Source organism: Beta vulgaris, chromosome 5, assembly GCF_026745355.1.
Source record: "Beta vulgaris subsp. vulgaris cultivar EL10 chromosome 5, EL10.2, whole genome shotgun sequence".
NCBI classification, from domain to species: domain Eukaryota; kingdom Viridiplantae; phylum Streptophyta; class Magnoliopsida; order Caryophyllales; family Amaranthaceae; genus Beta; species Beta vulgaris.
In genome coordinates, this window is record NC_079206.1 from 49987782 (window position 1) to 50009175 (window position 21394).

Below are 21394 nucleotides of genomic sequence, written 5' to 3' on the forward strand. Positions count from 1 at the left end.
TATGTAAAGAGACAGGGACTAATATAAATAAATTTTCATTATGTTAAATAAATATTGTTTTAGAATTAATAATTATTTAAATCAACTATCACCAAGCTGATAATTGCGATTATGTTAATCATCAATGACTGTAATTAATTATGATTATGTTAAATTAATTTTGTTTTACCCGTAATAATTATGTAAATCAACTATTACTTAACTATAATCGATTGTAATTATGACTATTGACAATGACTGAGATTTATTTACTTAAATTTGTAGATGAAGTTGGTGAAACCGAAAAGGGCAACGACGATGACGAAGCTGGTGGCTTACAGCCTCAGGGCACCAAAAATGTGTCATGGGAGAGGCCAAATTATGATTATAATATAATTCACTACAAGAATAACCCTCATCAACGACGGGAAATGTTGTTGCTAATGAACAGTTTCTCGTCGCAAAAGCCTTTTACGACGAGAGTTCCGTACCGTCGTCCGCGGTCACAAAAGGCTCCGTCGCAAAAAACATTACGACAAGTTTGGATGAGCCGTCGTCATTGATATTTTACGACGAGGTGAAAAACTCGTCGCAAAAAGTTTGTATCTACGACGAGATTACCCGTCGCAATTGAGTTTTTGAAAATTCAAATGATTCTTTTTACAACCAGATTTTCTCGTCGTAAATCTCTTTTTTGAAAGTAATTGTTGACCTTACTACGACTAATTTCCGGTCGCAATTATACTCTTGGAATTATTTCATTACACCACTAACGACCATATTTCTTGTCGCAATTCTTTTTCATGCATTTCTTACAACACATCTTACGACCATAATTCTTGTCAGTGTTCTTTTATTATATGATTTCTATAGCACCTTTTTACGAATGCATTTGTTTCGTTTTTTGCCGGACCAAATTGTTACATTTTGCGACCATTCTTGCTTTGCATTCACTATATTTACCTGTAAACCATATACCACTCACTCCGAATATCGTGATAAAACATAATTCATAAGTACATAGATGTCCAAACACAAGTACCAATAACAAAAGTATCTAAAATCTTAGCTAACGGTTCAATACGATAAAAAAGTCTAGAGAATATGTCAAAAGTTTCACAAGCTAAAAAAAACCATAACTATTGTAGTTCTTCCACATTGTAGAAAATGTCATAACCCGCAATGTTAGTCCATATCATTCCAACTCAAGCTTCACGTAAGGATCTCCTCCACATATCATTGCTACTATTAGTTTTGCCCAATCACGAGTCGCCTCGCTGCTAAGCCCCTAAAACAAAAGGTAACAAATTATAAATTACAATGTATAAATTTTTAACACATAACAGACAAAGTAGAAGTATAACTAAACAATGAGAACAAAAATTAGTGTAAACTATGAAAATGAATATCTAGAGGCCTTCTCCAACTAAATAAAATAGCATGAGCCCTTTTTCAAAGACTTGGAATAATGCTAAATTCTTCCATATTTTATTCCTCCATATTCAGCAACTGATTCAGACCATGCAACAAGTTGTGGGTTATCCACCTCTACCGAGGGTGAAACTTTTGTATAGCAAGCATGTAGAACCTGGAGGAATTTAGCAATATCAAGATCAAAGCATTATCATCCGATAACTACAGCTCACAGAGGCAGGTTGGTGCTGAGACAAATGACCATGTTCAAGTTTTATCCAGCCACAATAAAGTGAGTATACTTTAACCTTTACATAGAACATAACTCTAATAAAACAAATTAACTATTGACATATTACTTTTCTCAGCTTGGACTGTAAGCAACAATCTGTGTAGTGCCTCGTGATTCCCAACTCTCACAAGCCTTTTGCCATTTGAGACTAAAGATTCAACTCTCATATTTTATTAAAAAATGAAAAAGGCATCCCCCCCAAGCTAAAGTGGGAGATTAAAGAAATGGAAGGAAGTAATCAAGGTTGACAAAGACATGGGCAAGCCAAGCAAGAAAAGGAACAAACCTGTCCAAACCTAAAAGCACGAATATCATGTAGTTTAAGCAAAGTTTAGACCAGCAAAGTCAATTAAAGCAACATTATTACTATTAGTGGCCCTATGTTTTTTAAACTAACTCCCCTTTTCTCTCTCATTCAAAAATCAAAAGTCTAACTCAGGTATAATTTCATGTCATGGAACTGGAACCTATTCACTTCACATTCAGTCAAAGCCAATTAGTTTGGAAACTACATGTATGGTGATAATACATATACATTGGATTTGTAAGTACCCAGAGGTAGGGAAGAAGGTTTATCACAAAAAAAAGTAGATTAATATACCTTGGCCTGAAAGCTTCTTCAGATTTTTAAATAGTGTATGTTTTCTTCTTCTCATCAACAGAAGCAATCATTCTAACAACGAGAGGGGAATGGGAATGGGAATGGAGGAGCTTAGATTTAGAAGATGATGGTTTATGGGAATGGGAATGAAGGAGCTTAGTTAATTGAAAAAGAAAAACAAACCTGGAAATCGTCTGTTATCCTTCTTCTTCAAGGAAACTTGTTCATCCTTCTCTCTGATTTGCTGCTATATTAACATAATGAGTAAATTAGTCACCAACAAGCTGATACTAAAACCCAACAAGTCATAGGTCTTCCATGAGAAATTGGTTTCTACGTGATCCAGATCACTGGTATATATATCATATATGTGTAATTTTTGCTTTTGTAACTTTTAACATTGTGAATTCTTTTGCCTTTTTTTTCATGAGGATGCATGTTTTCTTTTGTGTTTGTTGAGTACAATTATTATGCATTCCAATCTGAATACTGAAATGACTCTTAACACTAGATGGAACTATCCCTAAGTTGTAATTTTTTCTAACATGTTAACCAGCCTTATATTGCTATAATTGCTCATGATACCTTAACATTTTTAGTACTGATGTGCACTCCTGTCAAGAAATTATAATCACAAACACATCTACACAAGTTCTATACTTCTACCGAGCCATCATTTTGTGGCTCCACCCCAACCCCGGAGAACTATACTAAGCATATTACTCATAGAATATTATCCCACCTAAAACAGTATAAGAAGAGCATGCCTGAAAACAGTATAAGAAGAGCAGAAAAATGTAGAACAGTAGAAGAAGCATGCCTGAAAACAGTATAAGAAGAGCAGTCAAATTATATAACTTTCGGTGTTCAAGACTTCAAGTTTTTGTAAGCATGTCTTTTGTTAATAAGAACTCAAGTTTGTATGCATAATAAGCCCAATGACAGCTTTTACGCATGACAAAGAGCTCTTTGAAATTATTAGATTTGTATTGCACTATCATAAATCTTTCTCATAATAGCAACTATACCTATTTCGCTAACCCTCCTGCAATCTATGATCCATAACAAGCAAACTGATACATGATTCATCGTACAATGGCATACTTTTTGACTAATTGAACTGCAAGAGACCACATTTTCCAGAAGTAGGGAGCAAAGATTGTATTGGATACCTTAAATGATAAATTAACCAATATCATGTTATAATAAAGAGAGACAATAGCAGTTATATAAATAAAAAATAATGGATTCATATCTGTTCTTCAACTAATCTTAGTCGTAAACCAAGAAAGGAACGTATAGCATAGAAATGCGATGTAAGTCCCACGTCGGTTAGAGATCAAAAGAAACTTATGTCAGGTAGATCTGTTCATAATAAGTGCATTATTGCTGATAATTCCACATGTCTTATAAGCTATGTAAATATGAGACTTTTGGTGTAGTCATTGTAGTTGTAATCTGGAAAACTATTTAGCAGTGATTTTCTGATCTTTGATTAACATGGATTAAGGACATTAGCTCTTAGAATTTCAGTTTTAGACTGTAATTTATAGGTTCCTGATGAAAGAACGTAGGTGAAGGTATAATTCTGTAACATGAACTCCTTTTATTATCTAACACATCAAATCTAGCATCCTCAGTAGCATGACTCCTTTTATTATATGAGTGCAGATGCGTACTTGGCAGCACGAAAGTCTGACATGATAATTGAATGTTCAGTTGCTTGACAAAACGGGCTTGAAATTTATAGATGTAGCTGGATATAAACTAACCTTTCCCGCAGCCCCTGCACACACACACACCCTCCTACAGCCCTGCACACACACACCCCCTCCTACAGCCCTGCACACACACCCCCTCCTACAACCCCTTCCTACAACCCCTGCACACCCACACCCTCCTACTGCCCCTGCACACACACCCCCTCTACATCCCCTGCACACCCCCCCTCCTACAGCCCCTGCACACACACCCCCTCTATAGCTTGGTATATAAGATATTAAATATTGCCAACTAGAAAAAAGACACAACACAAATGGAAATATAATTTAGTAGCTTTTGTAAACACCTTCCCTTTTAAAATATCCCTGCACTTAGGTTCCATCATTAAAGAATCTTGTAACAAAAATTAAAATGATGTTGATATACACATTGCTCTTAGAGAAATTAAAATAATCGCAGAAACTAAGAAGGCTCTAACAAAGGCTGGCATGAATGTGTCTTCCTTGGAAGATTTTGCTTCTAGGAAATTAGAAGGTTCCAAGAGAAGCAACCATGTCATACTAGTCAAGAATTTGCCTTTCAGTTCAAGCGAAGGTGAACTCTCTAAAATGTTAGGCAAATTTGGGAGTCTTGACAAAGTTATTTTTTCTCCAACAAGAACATTGGCGTTGGTATGTCATTCTTATGTTAATTCTATTTAAGCCCAACATCAAATGATGTGTTGCATCTTTATCCCTTATCAGTTGCTTGAGGTGACCACCTTTTTCTTTGGGGGCAGGGAGTAGTAGGGAGATGAGACATGAACTGACAAACAAGCATACATGTTCACGAACTGAAAGGAAAATAATTTCAGAGTTCAGACTCGGATTGCCTTTATTTATAAGTTTAACTTTGTTTTGCTTGTATTAGCGTATGCCTGTTTTAAATTTAGATTATAAATGTCATTTACTGTATCATTAACAATGAAGGAGCAATATCTTGTAATTCTTCATCAAAATCTGTAACATAAGAAGAGTAAACAGAAGCTTGGAAATGATTTAACAAAAGGATCTTGACAATCTGTTAAAAGGTAATCAGCAGATTTAACAGAAGCTGCTGATTACTCTTGATGATTTAACAGATTCATCAAAATCAGCAACAGAAGAAGAGTAAATGATTTAACAGATTATCATCTTGCGTTTAATCATACTCACATTCTAATAAAATCAAACCAAACTAACATAATACCAGCCAAATTCAACAATTGTTCTTCCAGTTTAAGATTTAACATTATGATTTAACATTATGTTCGTTTAATGAAATTCTAATAAAACCAAACGAACATAATACCAGCCAAATTCTAATAAAATCTTAAACAAACATAATACCAGCCAAGATTATGAAAATATTTAAATCAAAATTATGCCTTGAAACTGGAAGAATAATACCTAATTTCCCTGAAATTGATGCCCTGAATCCAGTCCAAGAAACCTCACTCTTCTCGCCAATGGGAGGAATCCAGTTCGAGAACAACAAAAACATGAAGACCGTCAATTTAGGCGAACAAAAACAAAAGAGAACATCTGATTTTGGCTTTATAGCATGAAGGATGGAGAAACTTACCAGATAATCTGAACAAACGATCACCAATTGGAGGAATTAGGATGAACAGAGGAGTTCGCGAGTGAAGAAGCTCAGAAGGAACCGCAATGGAACAGCGTAGGGTTCTTTTAATTTTTGGGGATGAACAATCTAATGATATTTTTTTAAGGAACCGGGAAAGCTCCCGCTCAAGTTTTTTCGCACAATTTCATACTTTTTACGACCAGGTTTGAATGTTTACCACCAAATTTAAGACTGGTTGCAAAATAACCTTAATATCTACGACGGCTTTCAAAACTCGACGTAATTGGTACCTTTTTACGACCAGATTTCCGCACGGTCGTTAAGGTTGGTCGCAATTGCCATTCATTCTTGTAGTGATTCTCAAATGTAAGTCCATGCCCCCCTCCATAAAAGGGGGTGGTCGAATATTTTTCAACAATTTATTAATTTAGTTATGAAAACTTTATACAAAATTTGATTATCTTTTATTGTGAATTCTTATTTATTGTAAACTTTTAAATTGATCTTGTAAATTACTATTGTAAAGGAATCACTTATGGTAAATTGTTTATTGAAAATTTTTATTTTGGTATTGTAAGGAAATTATTTATTGTAAATTCTTATGTCGGTATCGTAAATTCTTATTGTAAAGAAATTACTTATTGTAAATTCCTATTAAGAGATTACTCTCTCTGTTTCTTTTTGTCTTCCTATTTTGACTTGCACGTTTGCCAATGTACGTCTTTGAACTTAATATCTTTCATTGTGTATTAGTAAAATTATAATAATTAAATATTAATAAAGCACTCATTGATACGAATCCAACAAGATCCCACATGACTATATTTTTTTATCATATTGAAAATAAGGTACTTGATTATGTTAATTATGATCTACCTAATACATCCCTTTGAAAAAAAAAATCTTCAAAAACATTTTGCCCTCAAATAAATAACATGAATTTGATGTAAATGTTATTTGTGTTTTTTATAAAAGAAGCGGTGGCTCATGCGTTGTTACACAATAAATTATGTTGCAACAGCTACACTTAAGAATTTGTGATATTTATAAGTTTGTTGGCTCTTCACAAAAGCAATTTACCCCTAGCATATCAAGGGACCTAGGACTATAGAAGACGTAGACTGACAAAACCTAGGTTTTGTCAGATTTGATGAAACTCGCCGCTTGCTTCGGGTAATTATTGTTAATTACAGCTTCAATTTCAAACAATTCTTAACTTTCATAAGTTTTTGGGTAAAATCAATTCTTAGTTTACAATCATGTGTGTATAATTAGAGGTGTGCATCAGTTCAGGACAGGAATCGGAACCGGTCGGACCGCAGGATCGAAATCCGGAATTATCTTGGACCGAGACCGGAATTTTTCCGGTCCGGTCTTGGGCCTCTTGGATCGAAATTTAAATTTTTTAATTTTATTTAAATATATTTATAAATTATACATTAAAAATTAATAATTTTAATAACAATAATCCTAAAAGAATAAATAGTAGGCTTTTAAGTTTCTAACTTTCTACCTTTTAATTTTTTTTAACATATAAACTTTTTTTACTAAGATAATAGAAATTTCGGTCCAACCGATCTAGACTGGAATTTTTCGGGTTTGGACCAGACCGGACCGCTGGACCAGAATCTCGATATTCGGTTGACCGACAACCGGACCTAAATCTCCGGTCCGGTTCGGTCCAAATTACGGTCCGTACCGGTTTGTGTACACTCCTATGTATAATTGTGTATAAACTCATGCATCTTTTGGTGATTATTGTTAGTAGTTTTAGTTTCAATTTAAAACAATCCTTACCTTTCATTATATTTTGGGTAAAATCACGAGCTTTGTCAAATATAGAATCGTTTCATATTACAATTTTATATCTAGGGAAAAAAATAGTACATGTATCAATGTTGTAGGATATTGAAATAAAAAAACACTATTATAATATGCTTTTAATCAAATCATATGTTAGGGTTTTTAAGTACTATTTTTTTAATATAAATATACTACCATTAATGTTCTAAATATTATGATTTAAGCATTTCTTGTAAAATCAATTCTTAGTTTACATTTATGTGTGTATTATCATTATATATTATATTACCTTTAATTTTGGTTTTCGATTGTGATTGATCTAGGCTTGAAAGTTATGGATATGTAGGAGGAGGTTTTAAAGGAGTTAGAGGTGTTGAAGGGTATGAATATGGATGAGTTAAAGGGTTATTTCTTTCCTTATGTTCCAAAACAGTTGCACCAAAAATCACCTCTACAACAACTTGATAGTATTGGCTATTGAGGACGATTGTTGGCTGTAGATGCGCATTGGAGACGATAGACTCGGCTATAAGAGTCGGGTGTTACAAATGGTACCAAAGTAACCCTGCTACTACGTGCTGATCGTCAAAGGTCAGGTGCCTAGTGGGTGAGGATTACGGGGTTATATCACCGGCTTCGGCCGAATATATGATTAGTTTCCTGGCTAGGGTAATCCAAAGGTCATTGTGGCTGAATATGTGGAGTCTTCGGTTCCAATTACTAAGGGTGTGCACCGGTCCAGGATCAGAGCGGTGGACCTTGACCGGAATTTGAATTTTTTTGAACCGGGACCGGATCGGAATTTGTATTTTTTTATTCAAAAAAAACTTTTTTTGCTTAGGTTTAAACATGTTTATAAATTTAATAGATTAAAAACTAATAATTCTAAAATGAATAATCAAAAGAAATAAAGAAGATGTTTTAACTTTTCTAAATTTTAAACTTTTTTTTTAACCTTCAAAGCTATTTTTACAAAAAAAAAATTCGATCCGGACCGATTTTGGACCGGATGGAATTTTTCGATCCGAATTCCAGTCCCGATCCAAAAGTGCACAGCCCTAGTTGCAACAGTTGTGTTGTTGTCCTCAAATAGTCAGATGGGGGTGTATATAATACCCCTCATGATTGTTTCAAAGTGATTGAGTAGGCTACTCATTCCAACAAGATGCATCTTTCTTTAAGGAGCTCATCTTTAATTAGTTACTCTAAAGTTGAGTGAGCTTGGCTACGAGTAGTCTAGGAATTGGCGACCTCATAGGAAGTTTCTCGGAATGCATAGTGAGGAAAAAATGCGAAAAAAGAATTTGTGTTGGTTATTGTGAATAGTTGTTGGTCCCGGATGCGCATTGATGACGATAGACTCGACTCCAAAAGCATCGAGTGTTACATAGAGTGAGGGATTTTGGTGTGTGAACGTGTTATGTTTTATTAGGAGAGTTAGAAAATGGGTTTGTAAGAAAATGGGCTTAATATCCTTTAAAATATCCAAGACTCATGTAGCATATGTAAAATTCGATTTGGTTATGTTTTTTTTCCATTTTTTTTTTGAATAAAAACTAAACCAAATTGTTTGAAGAAAAAATTTAGTACAAATCAAACGAATTTTTTTAAAAAAAGTAACGGCCCCTTGAAATGTTGAGGGTCATGGTTTTAGACAGAGGTAGCACACTTTAGCATATCAAATAAGGGGAGATTTATTTTGTTTAATACTCTTTTTTTTTTACATACATGCTTCATTTTGACTTGCGCATTTGTTAATGTACAAATTTGACTATTAATATCTCTAATGAAAAGTCGTGGATGATTCATCTCAGTAACCACGACGGCTCACCCCGTAATCTAGGAAGCTTAATTTATGACATCTGATAAGTTTAGTTTGTGACATCAACTGAAAAGTTCACTCTATGCCATAAACTGAAAAATACACATAAACTAATAAAAAATATGGTTAAATAGATAAATATATCTGATACAAAAGTGTCATTAATTGAAACCCACATCATCCAGTACTCTTTGTATCCCTAATTATTCATTAGTAAAAAAGATTATCAAAATTTGAAAATATATGTTAAATAAATTCTCTTGTATGCATACATTGGTTTATTTACATTTGTAAAAAAAAAATATGATTTTTGTTGAATCTATGAATATTTTTAAAATCAAAGTGAAACATCTACTTAAAAACTACAAGGACTAGTATATTCAATTTCATATTTATTAAAATAATCTGACACCACTGGACCCGGTTCACGTTAACATTAGTGTGCACCAAGCCAGAAGCATGTATCTTTTCTAAATAATCCACTATATCATTCAAAAACCTATTATATCATGCAAAAACCCACTATATCATACATAAACTCATCATATCATTCAGAAATATACTATATCATGCAAAAACTACAATATTTCAAAGCCATCCATTGTATAATTCAAAAACCCACTATATTATGAAGAAACTCACTATATCATTCAGAATTTACATCATTTCTAAATAATACACTGTTATTTAGACACTCAATATATCATGCAGAATCTTTTTCGCCCATTTTGGCTGGATATTATGAAGAAACTCACTATATCATTCAGAATTTACATCATTTCTAAATAATACACTATGTTATTTAGACACTCAATATATCATGCATAATCTTTTTCGCCCATTTTGGCTGGTCTCTGGTGGTCGTGTTGCCATAGTTTCATTCGTGGTGGTCGTGTTTGCGGTGGATCCGGCGAGTGGTAGATCTCTGGTTTTGTTCTCGCGGTGGTTCGTGGTCACCGGTGTCTCATTGGCGGTGATCGTGTTCGCATTGTAGTTGGTTTCTGGGCTTTATTTCTTTTTATGTTTTTATGTATTTTCTCTTTTATTTAGTTCTTGTTTTTTTAGTTGGTTAGTTTTTGGTTGATCTTGTGGCCTCAAGTAATTGTGCTTCTCTTGTGAAGATTGGGAGCTTATTCATTTTCGGTGGTGCTTGTCTTGCCCCTCGTGAAGGGTTCGAAGTCGATTTGGGCCTGGGGAGATGGCGTGATGCTGCAGCAGAGCATTTACTCGAGTTCCTTAGTGCTCCTTTTTTCTTCGTTATTTCTGTACTTGAAGCTTATTGTAACCACCCTTAGGGGTGCTTTAGGGGGTGTCTCTTGTGTCGACACCCCCTAATTTTCTCTCCTTATCAATATATATATATATATATATATATATATATATATATATATATATATACATCATGCAGAAACTCGCTTTATTATTTAGACACTCACTATATCATTTAGACACTTACTCTATCATGCATAAATTACATCTTTCTATATGTTTATTAAAGCATGTGTCACGATATATACTACACAACCTACATCGTCCTCCAGCATGTTAAACATTATATTAAAATTAAATCCTCTATTATATTACATATAATATCACTATATTGTTTTTAAGTACACTATATCTCTATAAAAAAAAACTCACTATATGAAGTTATCCTAATATCAATTACAAATCTGGTACACACTAATAACATAGTAGTATGCATCGATCCATTTAAGTTTTTTCCTTTTTAAAAAGATCGGATTACTATCAATCACTTGGTAAGAAAAATATATACTTCCTCTGTTCTGTTTTAAATGAAATGTCTGTTTTTTCACGCACCAATCCAATGTGCTTCTTTAGTCATTAATATCTTTAGTTGTACACACACAAAACAATTTTAAAAAAAATTATAATTTGATAATATGCATCGAGACGAATCTAACAAGATCACAATTGACTATATTTTTCTTTATATAATAGCGATAAATTGAAGTTAAAATTAATTAATAAATTGTATCATTTCACCCCATATTTCCTTTAAAACGGATCAAATAGTAAAAGAAGTGAGTACATATATATTTTTTATTTAAAAAAGAGTGCATTACCCCGCCATTTCTGGTTGTGGTCTTGTAAACTTGTATGTAGGAGATCTAAAAATCTGGTAATCCTCTCTTCCTCTTTCTCTCACTCACAACTCAAAATCTCATAGTACTACTAGTCTACTGGATCATCGTTTTTCCCCAAAATAAGCGGGAACTAATGACTTTCTTCCATTTTCTCCAAAACACATCGTTGAAGAGCAACTGACAGTTGTCTGAATTTCAGTTGCTCTTTTTTTTTTAATCAATCATTTTCAAAAAAACCAAAAAATGACGGTTGAAGAGCAAAATCACGAGTCAATCATCATTCCCATGCTCCAGGTTTCTTTTCCTCTTCCCTAAAAATTCTCGCTTTATCTAATGAGTATAAATTTGTTATTTATTTTTTCCCCATTTTTCGCATATAAAGTAACAATTTTTCTGGCAAATTAAGGTCTATTTTACTGAAATTTGCTAGATTTCAACTTATCTTATTTAGATTTGAATTGGGTAATTGGTATCTTGAGACGTATATATGCCGAAATTGCAGGAGAGAGAAGACGAAGATCAAAGAGAAAGCAAAGAATTTGACCTGGGATTTGATGAGCCTGAAACCCCTTTGCCTCTTACTGTCACTTCTAGGGTTTGTGTGTTTTTCTCGTCCATCTTCTTGATTTGGGTTTTGTTTAATGGGTTTGATTTGTTGATTGGGGAAATTGGATATTTGAATGGAAAAAATGAGATTTGTTGAATGATTGAACTTAATACAGGTGCTGTATATGCTGGGGGACTTGACTGCAGGTCCAGCTTACAGGTTTACACAATGGTTGGAATTGGTTCGTAAGCGAACCTCTCAGTATCGGTCCTCTGGCTTCCCTCATCGCCCCCCGAGTTTAAGTCTTGCTATGCCCTTAAGGTACTTTCTCTTTCCAATTCCATATTACTAAATTTATTCGTCTTTGTGTTGTCAATGATTATTTGATGATCTTGTGTGCGAAATTACATTTGGTCGTTAGTTGGATCATTTAGTAGTGCCAATGACTTTACCCCTTATTTTGTAACTTGAATAATAGTTGCTTTTAGTGATTAGATTGATGGAGATGGAAATGTACTATATGTTTATCACTTTAACTCAAGGTCTATATATTGTGGGAGATTAATGATCAAAACGTATAAGTATTATGGAAAATATACAAAATGAAAAAGACAATCTAGAACCTCAAAAACATTTTCATGAAGATCATGGCAGCTACCACTTCCATGGTTGAGGGTACAAAGTTGTGATGATTTGGCTAAATGTATAGTTTTGAATTCAATATCTTCAGGAATTGGTGAGGAAGTGTTTCGAAGATGTTACTGACTCAATTATGTTTGCGTCTCTTAATAAAGAACAGGATTATCATGTGCAAAATGGTATATTTTGCAGAAGTTGTACAATGGTGATGATAGAGTTAGACATGTTTAGCACTGTGTACAAGATTACAACTTTTGGAAGTGATTTTTAGAGTTTATGTACAGGTAATTCATAATATTTCACTACATATTCTGATCTTGTTCAATACATAATTTAACCAAATGCGGGTTGATGGAGAGGTTGTAAATGATCAATGGAGAATATAAATATCCATGTGATCCTTGATGTGAAAGTTGGGACCTGTTGTGACGGCCTCATAGGAATTTCAGACTTATACATGAACAGCAAATGAATAATTACACCAACCTTTTTAACTCTCCACATGGTTTGCTAAGCTGAAATTTTTTTAACCAACCATGGTGGAAATGAACGTGGTGAGGTTGTGGACTTGGTTGCAGTTGAGGAAGAGAAAATATTTGCTCTCCAAGATTCCAACTGGGACAATATTGGGAAAAGGTGGGAAAATGACCTTAAATGTGCTGGTCCAACATGTAATTTCACATATATAAGTAGTTTGGTTATTAGGGTTCAGAATGTCGAACCAAGTTACAAGGAAAGCACAAATGCAGTGGAACCGGAGAAACACTTATTGCTTGTTTGTTAACAAGTTGCATATGGAGCATTTCTGTTTGATAACTTGATAAGGATGCAATAATCACTTGAGGGAGACATTTTCAAGCTTGGATGAGACAATTTAAGGAGAAGAATTTTTTAATATAAAATAGGTCTTAAATCCTGTGTCGGGTAATCATAATACTGATATCTAATTGAAGAGAGTACAATATTTCTATTTCATACGCAATTTATGTGCCTAAACTGTTTCGGATTTTACTAAGCATTGATCAACTTCTAGGAAAATGGTACAAACTCATATTGACTATGGAGCTAGTGATACTAAGGAAATAAAAAGAAGGAAGTCATTGCAAAGGTGGCAATGATAAGGAGATACATATCTTTTTAATCACTCCAAATGATAGATTTGTTTAACTTACAAGCAATGCTGAAAGATAACAATTGTTCTTGCATCTTCGATTCGATTTTTTGAATTTCAAATGTTTGAAAGTAGTAGTGATGCAGATCTAATGGAATTGGCGCCGAAGATCAATAGCTTTCTCTGAAATTCTCTCAATCTTCCACTAGATTATGTGTTCTATTTTTTCTAGATTTACTTAAGGAGGTTTTTTTAAGTCAAGTTGCAAGTTTAATAAATAGTGGTTTTTCCATTACATTATCTCCTGGTAGCAATGAGGGGGATCCTTTTGAAGGCTCTTTATATGCATAGAGAAAGCTGATTCAGTTATGTGGTGGAGATGGCTGGTTAATCTTAACTCAGTTTGTCAGTCCAATAAAACTGTAGTGCAGAGGTATCATGTTCTGAGCTACACCTATGAAAAATAATGGTCATAATATTATTATGATGCTGTTCGGGATTGCTGAACAGACAATGAACACCTAATTGTGCTAAATGCTAATATCTTTTTTCGGCTTTGAGGATAATCAACATGTTTTGGGTTAGTTAATAGCTTCTTGTGATGCTGGAAAATGGAAACATCATGATGTTGTTTCATGATAAAGGAGGATTCAGTGACCTGTCATATTTATTCTTATATGTGGGGCTTGCTGTCCTATTCACTTTGTAAATGATATTTTATAGCCTTTTCGGACAAATGCGGGAACACATTTACTGTTCACTCTTTAGTCGTTTGAGGAACCATATTTTGGACCTGTAAAACTGATTTTGATAGAATTAAGTTTGAGTAAAGGAGTTGCTTTTGTATGACATGCTGGTATTGTGCTATGATATTATAATTTAAATTCTGTTCTTTCTTCACTCTTTTGTAACGGTGTAGGAGTGTAGTTGAATTCATTGATGAGGTAAACTTTGTGACAAATTAATCTTAACTTAGGAAGCATGTTTAATGTTGTAATTGACGACACAGAGCAGGGGAATTAGATATTGGCTCAAAAGATAATTCGGAATCTGAGCAAGCTACTGAAATCAATTTGTGGGAAAAGCTTGGTAAAGCTGCTATGTTGGACATTGAATCAAGCTCCTTCTGCTGGGACAACCTCTTCTCACTTCATCACACAGAGCACAGTGGCAGCACTGAACATTCTGATGACGATATGAGTAAAGCACTAGAGGTAAACTTATAAGAAATGTTAGTGATGCATGTTTTAGGAATGGTATTATTGAACTGAAAGAATGTTACTATCATTTTTTCTATATCTCTTTTTTATGTGTAACTTCCTATTTTCTCTTATGTCTATCTCTGGTTCAAATTCACAATCATAACTGTTCCAAATTGTTTTACTTGTGTCTGATAGCCTCTAATATGTCTCCTACAGAGAAGAGTAAGCCCCTCTTTCTATTAGGAAAGAGTATTGATTTTGGAGATTGTTATATAACTCATCTGCTGCTTGAATGATTGGCACTTATGTCTTATTATCAAGATATGTTATTTTTCAGGATCTGCATACATTTAAATCATCTAAATAGTTAGTTCCTTTAGTTGATCATATGTGTTGTTTGTATTCTGTTATTTATTCCTTGTACGTTTTCCTTCTCACTCTCTCTCTCTCTCTTTTGGTTGCGGGAGGTCAGAGTAGCTTTGATACTGTAATATTTACGCCTTATATTGAGAAACGGATGATCCATCAGCATTTATAATTTTGCCTTAAGTTATTATTTATTTATTTTAGCCATTTATGTTCTACAATTTCATTGATTTAGGTAACTGTCAATTCTGGAGGAGTTGTCTTCTTTGCTTTTTTCAATCAACCTGTCAAAGATGATTGCAAAGTTAGAGAAGCTGCTGCTGTGGTCAAGTTTTCATCTTCAAGAATGGCGACACAATCAGAACGCCTTGGCTATGAATTTGCAAAATGGCTAGGAGTTCGAATTCCTCAGGTTGTCTTCTGTTACATTTGTCTATATTAGATTGGTGGCTGAATGAATTGTTTTTGAATTTTTTTTCATTGTAGGCAAGAGTCATCCATAATACAAGCTCAGAATGGCTGCGGATAAAGGAGGCTGCTGAAAAAGCTAGATCTGGAGCTGTTTTGGAAAGAGATGAAGTTGGTGAAATGACATGCTCTGAACTTCTTGAAGCTCTTGAACTGAGCCGATGCCTTCTCTTAATGAAGTATGCCCTCCTTATAATGCGTTTGTGGACATGGCATGTCCAGAAATATCATCCTTTGAAAAGTTTGCTTATGAAAATCTTACTAGTACATCTAACAACTAACAAGAAGGGGGGGGGAGTCAAATCAATAATCATAAGTATAGAAGGCTATGAGTCCATGACCCTATGCGAACTTGCTTGGCCCTATCCCTACACTACATTTAGGGTAAGGCTGTTGAAAATTTGAATTCCCTATGGATCTAAGTAGGATCTGGGTTTAAGTGTTCTCTTTTAGGTTATGGTTCAGCATCTGATGTTCTAGACCCCAACAGCCATTTGAAACCCTACTCATAGACCCGCTTAAGCCTAATATTAACATAGAAGAAAACTCAAGCTTATCCTATCCTCAGGCCTATGTACAACATAAACAAAATCGCCGTCGTTTAAGTATTCACCCAAATCAATAGTCATAAGTATAGAAGGCTATGAGTCCATGACCCTACACGAACAAGCTTGGCCCTATCCCTAAACTACATTTAGGGTAACACTGTTGAAATTTTGAATTCCCTATGGATCTAAGTAGGATCTGGGTTTAAGTGTTCTCTTTTAGGTTATGGTTGATGTTCTAGACCCCAACAGCCATTTGAAACCCTACTCGTAGACCCGCTTAAGCCTAATATTGACATATGATACAAGAAAACTCAAGCTTATCCTATCCTCAGGCCTATGTACAACATAAACAAAATCGCCATCGTCTAAGTATTCACCCAAATCAGACCTCGCCTCATTTCTCTCTCTTTATTACTTTTCAGTCTCAAGTCTTTACAACTCATCACCAAGGCGGCTCTTCAGACTCCAACATTAGCACGCGGTGGGCACTAAACTATTGCGAATTTAGATGTATGCATCTACGAGACCTAGATTGTAATACAAGTATGGACTAGGATGTTTTGGGTGGTTATTGCTTACTAGGCCTTTTAATTGAATTTTCTTATCAATGTTGAATCGTTGGTTCGCTGCACATTATATACATCAAAATAGGCAATACGAAAACTTGAACATGTTAAGTACATGACCATTTTAGACCCAAGACCCACTAGACTTAATGGGTTTTGGACTCTTGGTAAGGGTTACCTATTGATTACGGTAGAGTATACATAAGAGTCCAAGACCCTATCCATAATCATTCCGAACTAGATGGCTTGATACTGTCAGCAACTTCTAAAGCAGGAAGTTTCTGATAATTTATTCTAGCTTTTTGTCAGTCTACCCCAGCTACTGAAGCCAATGAACTCAAATGAATATAGGCTATTCTATTTTCACAGTCTATCTCTTCTCACAATCTCCGGAGACTATTGGATGGGAACTAGGAAAGTAAATAATACACACTGCAAGTCTTTTGTCTTCTCATTAGAAGCTTTAAATGCTATCTTCTCAAAGGCAACTGTTGTTTTGCAGTTATGTACATGGCTCTCCTTTGTTGGAGAACCAAAATGCATTCAATTCCCCAGATTCGGCAGCGAAGGTAGCATCAGCTCTTGGGAGGATTTTGATGCTAGACCTTGTTATTAGAAACGAAGACAGATTACCTTGTAAGCAGTTAGGCTGGCGCGGCAACTGTGCTAATTTATTGTTTGCTGACAAAAATGCCTCTGCAAATAGGGACTTGTTGGAGGATGCATATGATTCTGCAATGAGAAGGTACAGACCAAGAGTGGTCAGGGCTCTGCAGAAGGAGAGAAGGGCAAATTCTGTTGATAGTAGATTGGACTCCCAAAATGCTGGAATGAACTCGATGAAATCTGATCTTTCTGATGTGATGGAATCTCCAAGACCCAGTAGAGTACCTGTGGATGATCAACATATGCATGAAATGGGTGATCATGATTTTAATATTGTGGCAATTGACTCTGGTGTTCCTCGCCGACCTCCAGCTGGGAAACGTGCAAATGACCAAACAAATTATCCAAGGCTGGTGGAGCTGCTTCTGAATAGCTCCGCATATTCTTCAACTTTACTACATGAAATAACTGGAGGAAAATTTGGGTATCCCGAAGCTGATAAGCTGAAGGATTCATGCTCTACTGACATGAGGTCCATTGTCCAAGCATTTCGGAGTGGGTTTCGTGCTGCTCTGCGAGACCTGCAGGGTTTTCATATGTTCCTGCTTACACTGAACCAAAAACTTGATTCAGTTTTGCGCACTTTTATGAGTATAGTTAACCGAAATTCCTCGGGGGAATCAGATAAAGAGGATTTCATGGTCCCTGAGACACCAATGTCTATTGGAGTCCATTGCCCTTCTCCCGCTTCACATACCAAGGATCACACAGCAAATGATAATACTCCTGTCTTAAATGACACTGATATGCAGAGAACTGCATATAAGCAATGTTCTTCAGGATTTAAAGATTCTCCCGACTCTACTTCTCCTAGTGCACGAGAAAGCTACCAAGGAAAGCATGCAAAATGGAGTGGTGAGCCTCTTCGTTGCTTGCGTTTGACAACAAAACTCCGGGACTTCCATAAATACGCCAAGGTTAGTGTCAAGCTATTATTAGTAGTGACTGCTAAGCAACTTACATATTAGTTCAGAAGAATTAACTGACCTGCTCAAGAGAGTTATTGGTTTGTTCTGGTGACCAAATTGGTAACTTCTGCGTCAGTGATTTGTTTGAGTTCAGTAAAATCCCCTTTTGTAGTTTCAAGTTCTCTAAAATGTGTGGGGGTTATTTCTGGATAGGTGTTTACAAGTTCAGAAAATATGTACAAAGAGTTATGCAACTTATTGCATGCTATTTCTTTGAAATGAGAGTCTGGTGCAGCCACGTTAAATTTTTGAACTTCTAGCAGAAAGAATTGGAATTCACAATTCCCTTTCACTATTTCAGAATATGTTCTGTGAGAATAGGAGTACTACCAATAGCTTTCTTTTGAACTGACCTCACTTCACTGCAAGTTAGTGATATGGTTTTATTTTACTTCAATCAATATTATGTGAAATCTTTCAGAAAAATTTCTTGCAAAGTCCAGTTAAGCTTAAGAAATGTAGGGTTTGCATTCATGCAATTTTGAAAGGTTTCTGTAATTAGGTTGATGCTGAATTGAGCAAAGAACTGGAACAATGGAATGAAATTCTGCGAAGTGATGTAGTCAGACTATGCCAGGAAAATAATTTTAATCCTGGTTTTTTTGAAGGAAGTGATCACAACACTGTGGTTGATGCTTATGAGTTGAAGGTTTGAACCACTTGTATACATATCTTTCCAGCCTATAAGAGTAGCCAACTTCTGAATCTCACACTTTTGTATATATGTGAAAATTGCAGGTCAGGCTGGAGCATATCCTTGAGAGGATATCGCTTATCTCTGATGCTGCTAACACAGAGAAGCCATCTTTAATTACAAATCATTTGTTCATAAGTGGAGCACTGGCTGCTAGATCTGTATACACTCTCCAGCATCTAGGAATCACACATGTTCTCTGCCTTTGTTCAAACGAAATTGGACAGTCAGACTCACAGTTCCCTGACTTGTTTGAATATCGGAACTTTTCTGTAAGTGACCTCCCAGTCTCCCTCCCTCAACGAATTATGCGCTTTTGTATAGAGTCGCCTTTGTGTTCCACACTTTGTTATTTAACTTGTCTATCTTTTCAATCGGCCTAAGTAGCATATTGATTGATAGATCTTTCTTTTTTTTCTTTATACATATACAAGGGTCGAATCTTTTCCCTCTTGTTTTGCTTGTTTCTTTCTAATTTTTTTCCCTTTCTGGGTGGGAGAGAGAGATTCTTCGTTGTTTCTCAGTTGAAAAAAGTAATATATGAAAATGTGAAGGTATCATCTTAGTCGACACAAGCTTCTGAGCATTAGTAAAAAGACAAATTCAAACATGAAAATATTTGCTGCAGTACTAATTAGCAGTGAATATCTTTTAATGGGTAACTGCGTTCTCTGTGACGTCGCATTTGGATCAAAATTTGTTCATGTTGCATATGTGCTTCCTTTACAATAATATTATAAGCTATGCTAGTTTTATATTTGAGGATTCCCCTTTTATCATATAGTATTACTTTATGGGACAGATTAGTGACGAGGAAGATTCAAACATCAGTACAATTTTCAATGAAGCTTGCGACTTCATAGATGGTGTTGAGAGAGCTAATGGGAAGGTGTTGGTTCATTGCTTTGAAGGAAGAAGTAGAAGCGCAACACTGGTTCTTGCCTATCTCATGCTCAAGAAGTAAGTCAAACCAGAAATTCTCTGTGTTCCTACCATACTCTCTTTTATCTCTGGTTGCTTTTTAACAATTTCCAATGCGACGTATAACCATAAATATCTTTGATTACTTATCCATAACAATAAGAAGAGCTTGCTGTTTCTGAAAATACACTCACGAATACAACAAGATCCACAGTAAATATTTTTTTGTTATATGTTGGTCATAATTACTCCATTCAGGAAAAAAAAAAAAAACAAAAGGGAGTACATTTACAAAGTTATGACTCAAATGCTTGTCATGGCACTTAATTGACTACTCTCTCTGAGTGTTGATCTTCATTGGTATTTTTGATCTTAAGTTTTGATGTGCATATCAGAGAGCCTAGCTAATAACAACTTATAATATAAACTAGTTTTTTTTATCTTATGTTTTCATGTGCATATTAGAGAGCCAAAGAAATTTTCATTTACTAATATTTTACTTTAAAATAATAACACTAAATACCACTTGCTCTAGTGGTTAAAACTTTAGTATAAGAACTTGATGTCACAAGATCAAAGCTTATACTATGCAATTTCTAATATTTTTTTATTGTACATGGATTACATGAAGTAGAACGCCCTTAGAGAGAGCGTTATGTGGCACCGTTCCTTGTTAGGAACACCTTTTAATAGATTTACATAGATTTATGCCTCCGCAACCTCATCAAAAGGGAAACAATACCTATATAGACACTCGTCTGGTTATAGGATTCTGAGATGTAATTAACAAGTTTATTTGGGTACAGGAACTCAACTTTGTTAGAGGCATGGAACATCCTAAAGAAAGTCCACCGGCGAGCCCAACCCAATGATGGGTTTGCTAAGATTTTGCAAGACGTTGATAAAAGATTGCATGGGAAGGTTTCAATGGAGTGGCAACAGAGGAAGCCTTCCATGAAAGTTTGCCCGATATGTGGGAAAAACGTCGGATTGAGCAGTAGCTCACTAAAACTTCATTTGCAAAAATCACATAAGAAGCTATCATCAGGTAGTGTAGACAGTGCAATGACAATGGAAATACAAAAAGCAATAAGAGCACTTAATATCAGCCGAGGAGGTAGTGTTAGTCCGACTCAGAGAGAATCACCATCAATGCTGGAATAAGTTATTTGGCACTCTTTTTCTGTTGTTGTTGTATAAATAAGAGATAGTTTTACAGCAATGAGTGCCAACTATTGTACCATTCACTCACCTCAATTCATTAAAAGCTTATTTTGAATCCATGTACCAACTACCAAATAGAAAGCATCCAGCAAGAAATTGTAATATATGGTCTCAAAGTTTCACGTACAA

At 35.0% G+C, this 21394-nt stretch overlaps 1 protein-coding gene and 1 long non-coding RNA gene across 8 annotated transcripts; one reads left to right on the forward strand and one right to left on the reverse strand.

Moving 5' to 3' along the window:
- Positions 1-937: 937 nt before the first annotated feature.
- Positions 938-5786, reverse strand: LOC104893904 (uncharacterized). The gene is made up of 4 exons (XR_790163.4): positions 5610-5786; positions 5435-5483; positions 2469-2532; positions 938-1267 (listed from the first exon to the last, which is right to left on the reverse strand). It is a non-coding gene; the product is annotated as an uncharacterized LOC104893904 (long non-coding RNA).
- Positions 5787-11316: 5530 nt separating this feature from the next.
- LOC104893905 (dual specificity protein phosphatase PHS1) lies at positions 11317-21381 on the forward strand. Of its 7 annotated transcripts, none has more exons than XM_048644471.2 (11): positions 11318-11639; positions 11848-11940; positions 12068-12213; positions 14652-14856; positions 15446-15622; positions 15697-15857; positions 17295-18375; positions 18929-19075; positions 19165-19392; positions 19905-20080; positions 20848-21381. In XM_048644471.2, the coding sequence occupies exons 1-11, from the start codon at positions 11589-11591 to the stop codon at positions 21203-21205; spliced, it is 2823 nt and encodes a 940-aa protein (XP_048500428.1). In that variant the 5' UTR covers positions 11318-11588; the 3' UTR covers positions 21206-21381. The 7 variants fall into 7 exon arrangements, with proteins under 7 accessions (XP_048500432.1, XP_048500428.1, XP_010678343.1 ...); XM_010680041.4 differs by having other exon boundaries at positions 11319-11639; positions 19923-20080; XM_048644473.2 differs by lacking the exon at positions 11318-11639 and adding an exon at positions 12692-12815 and having other exon boundaries at positions 12099-12213.
- Positions 21382-21394: the final 13 nt, after the last annotated feature.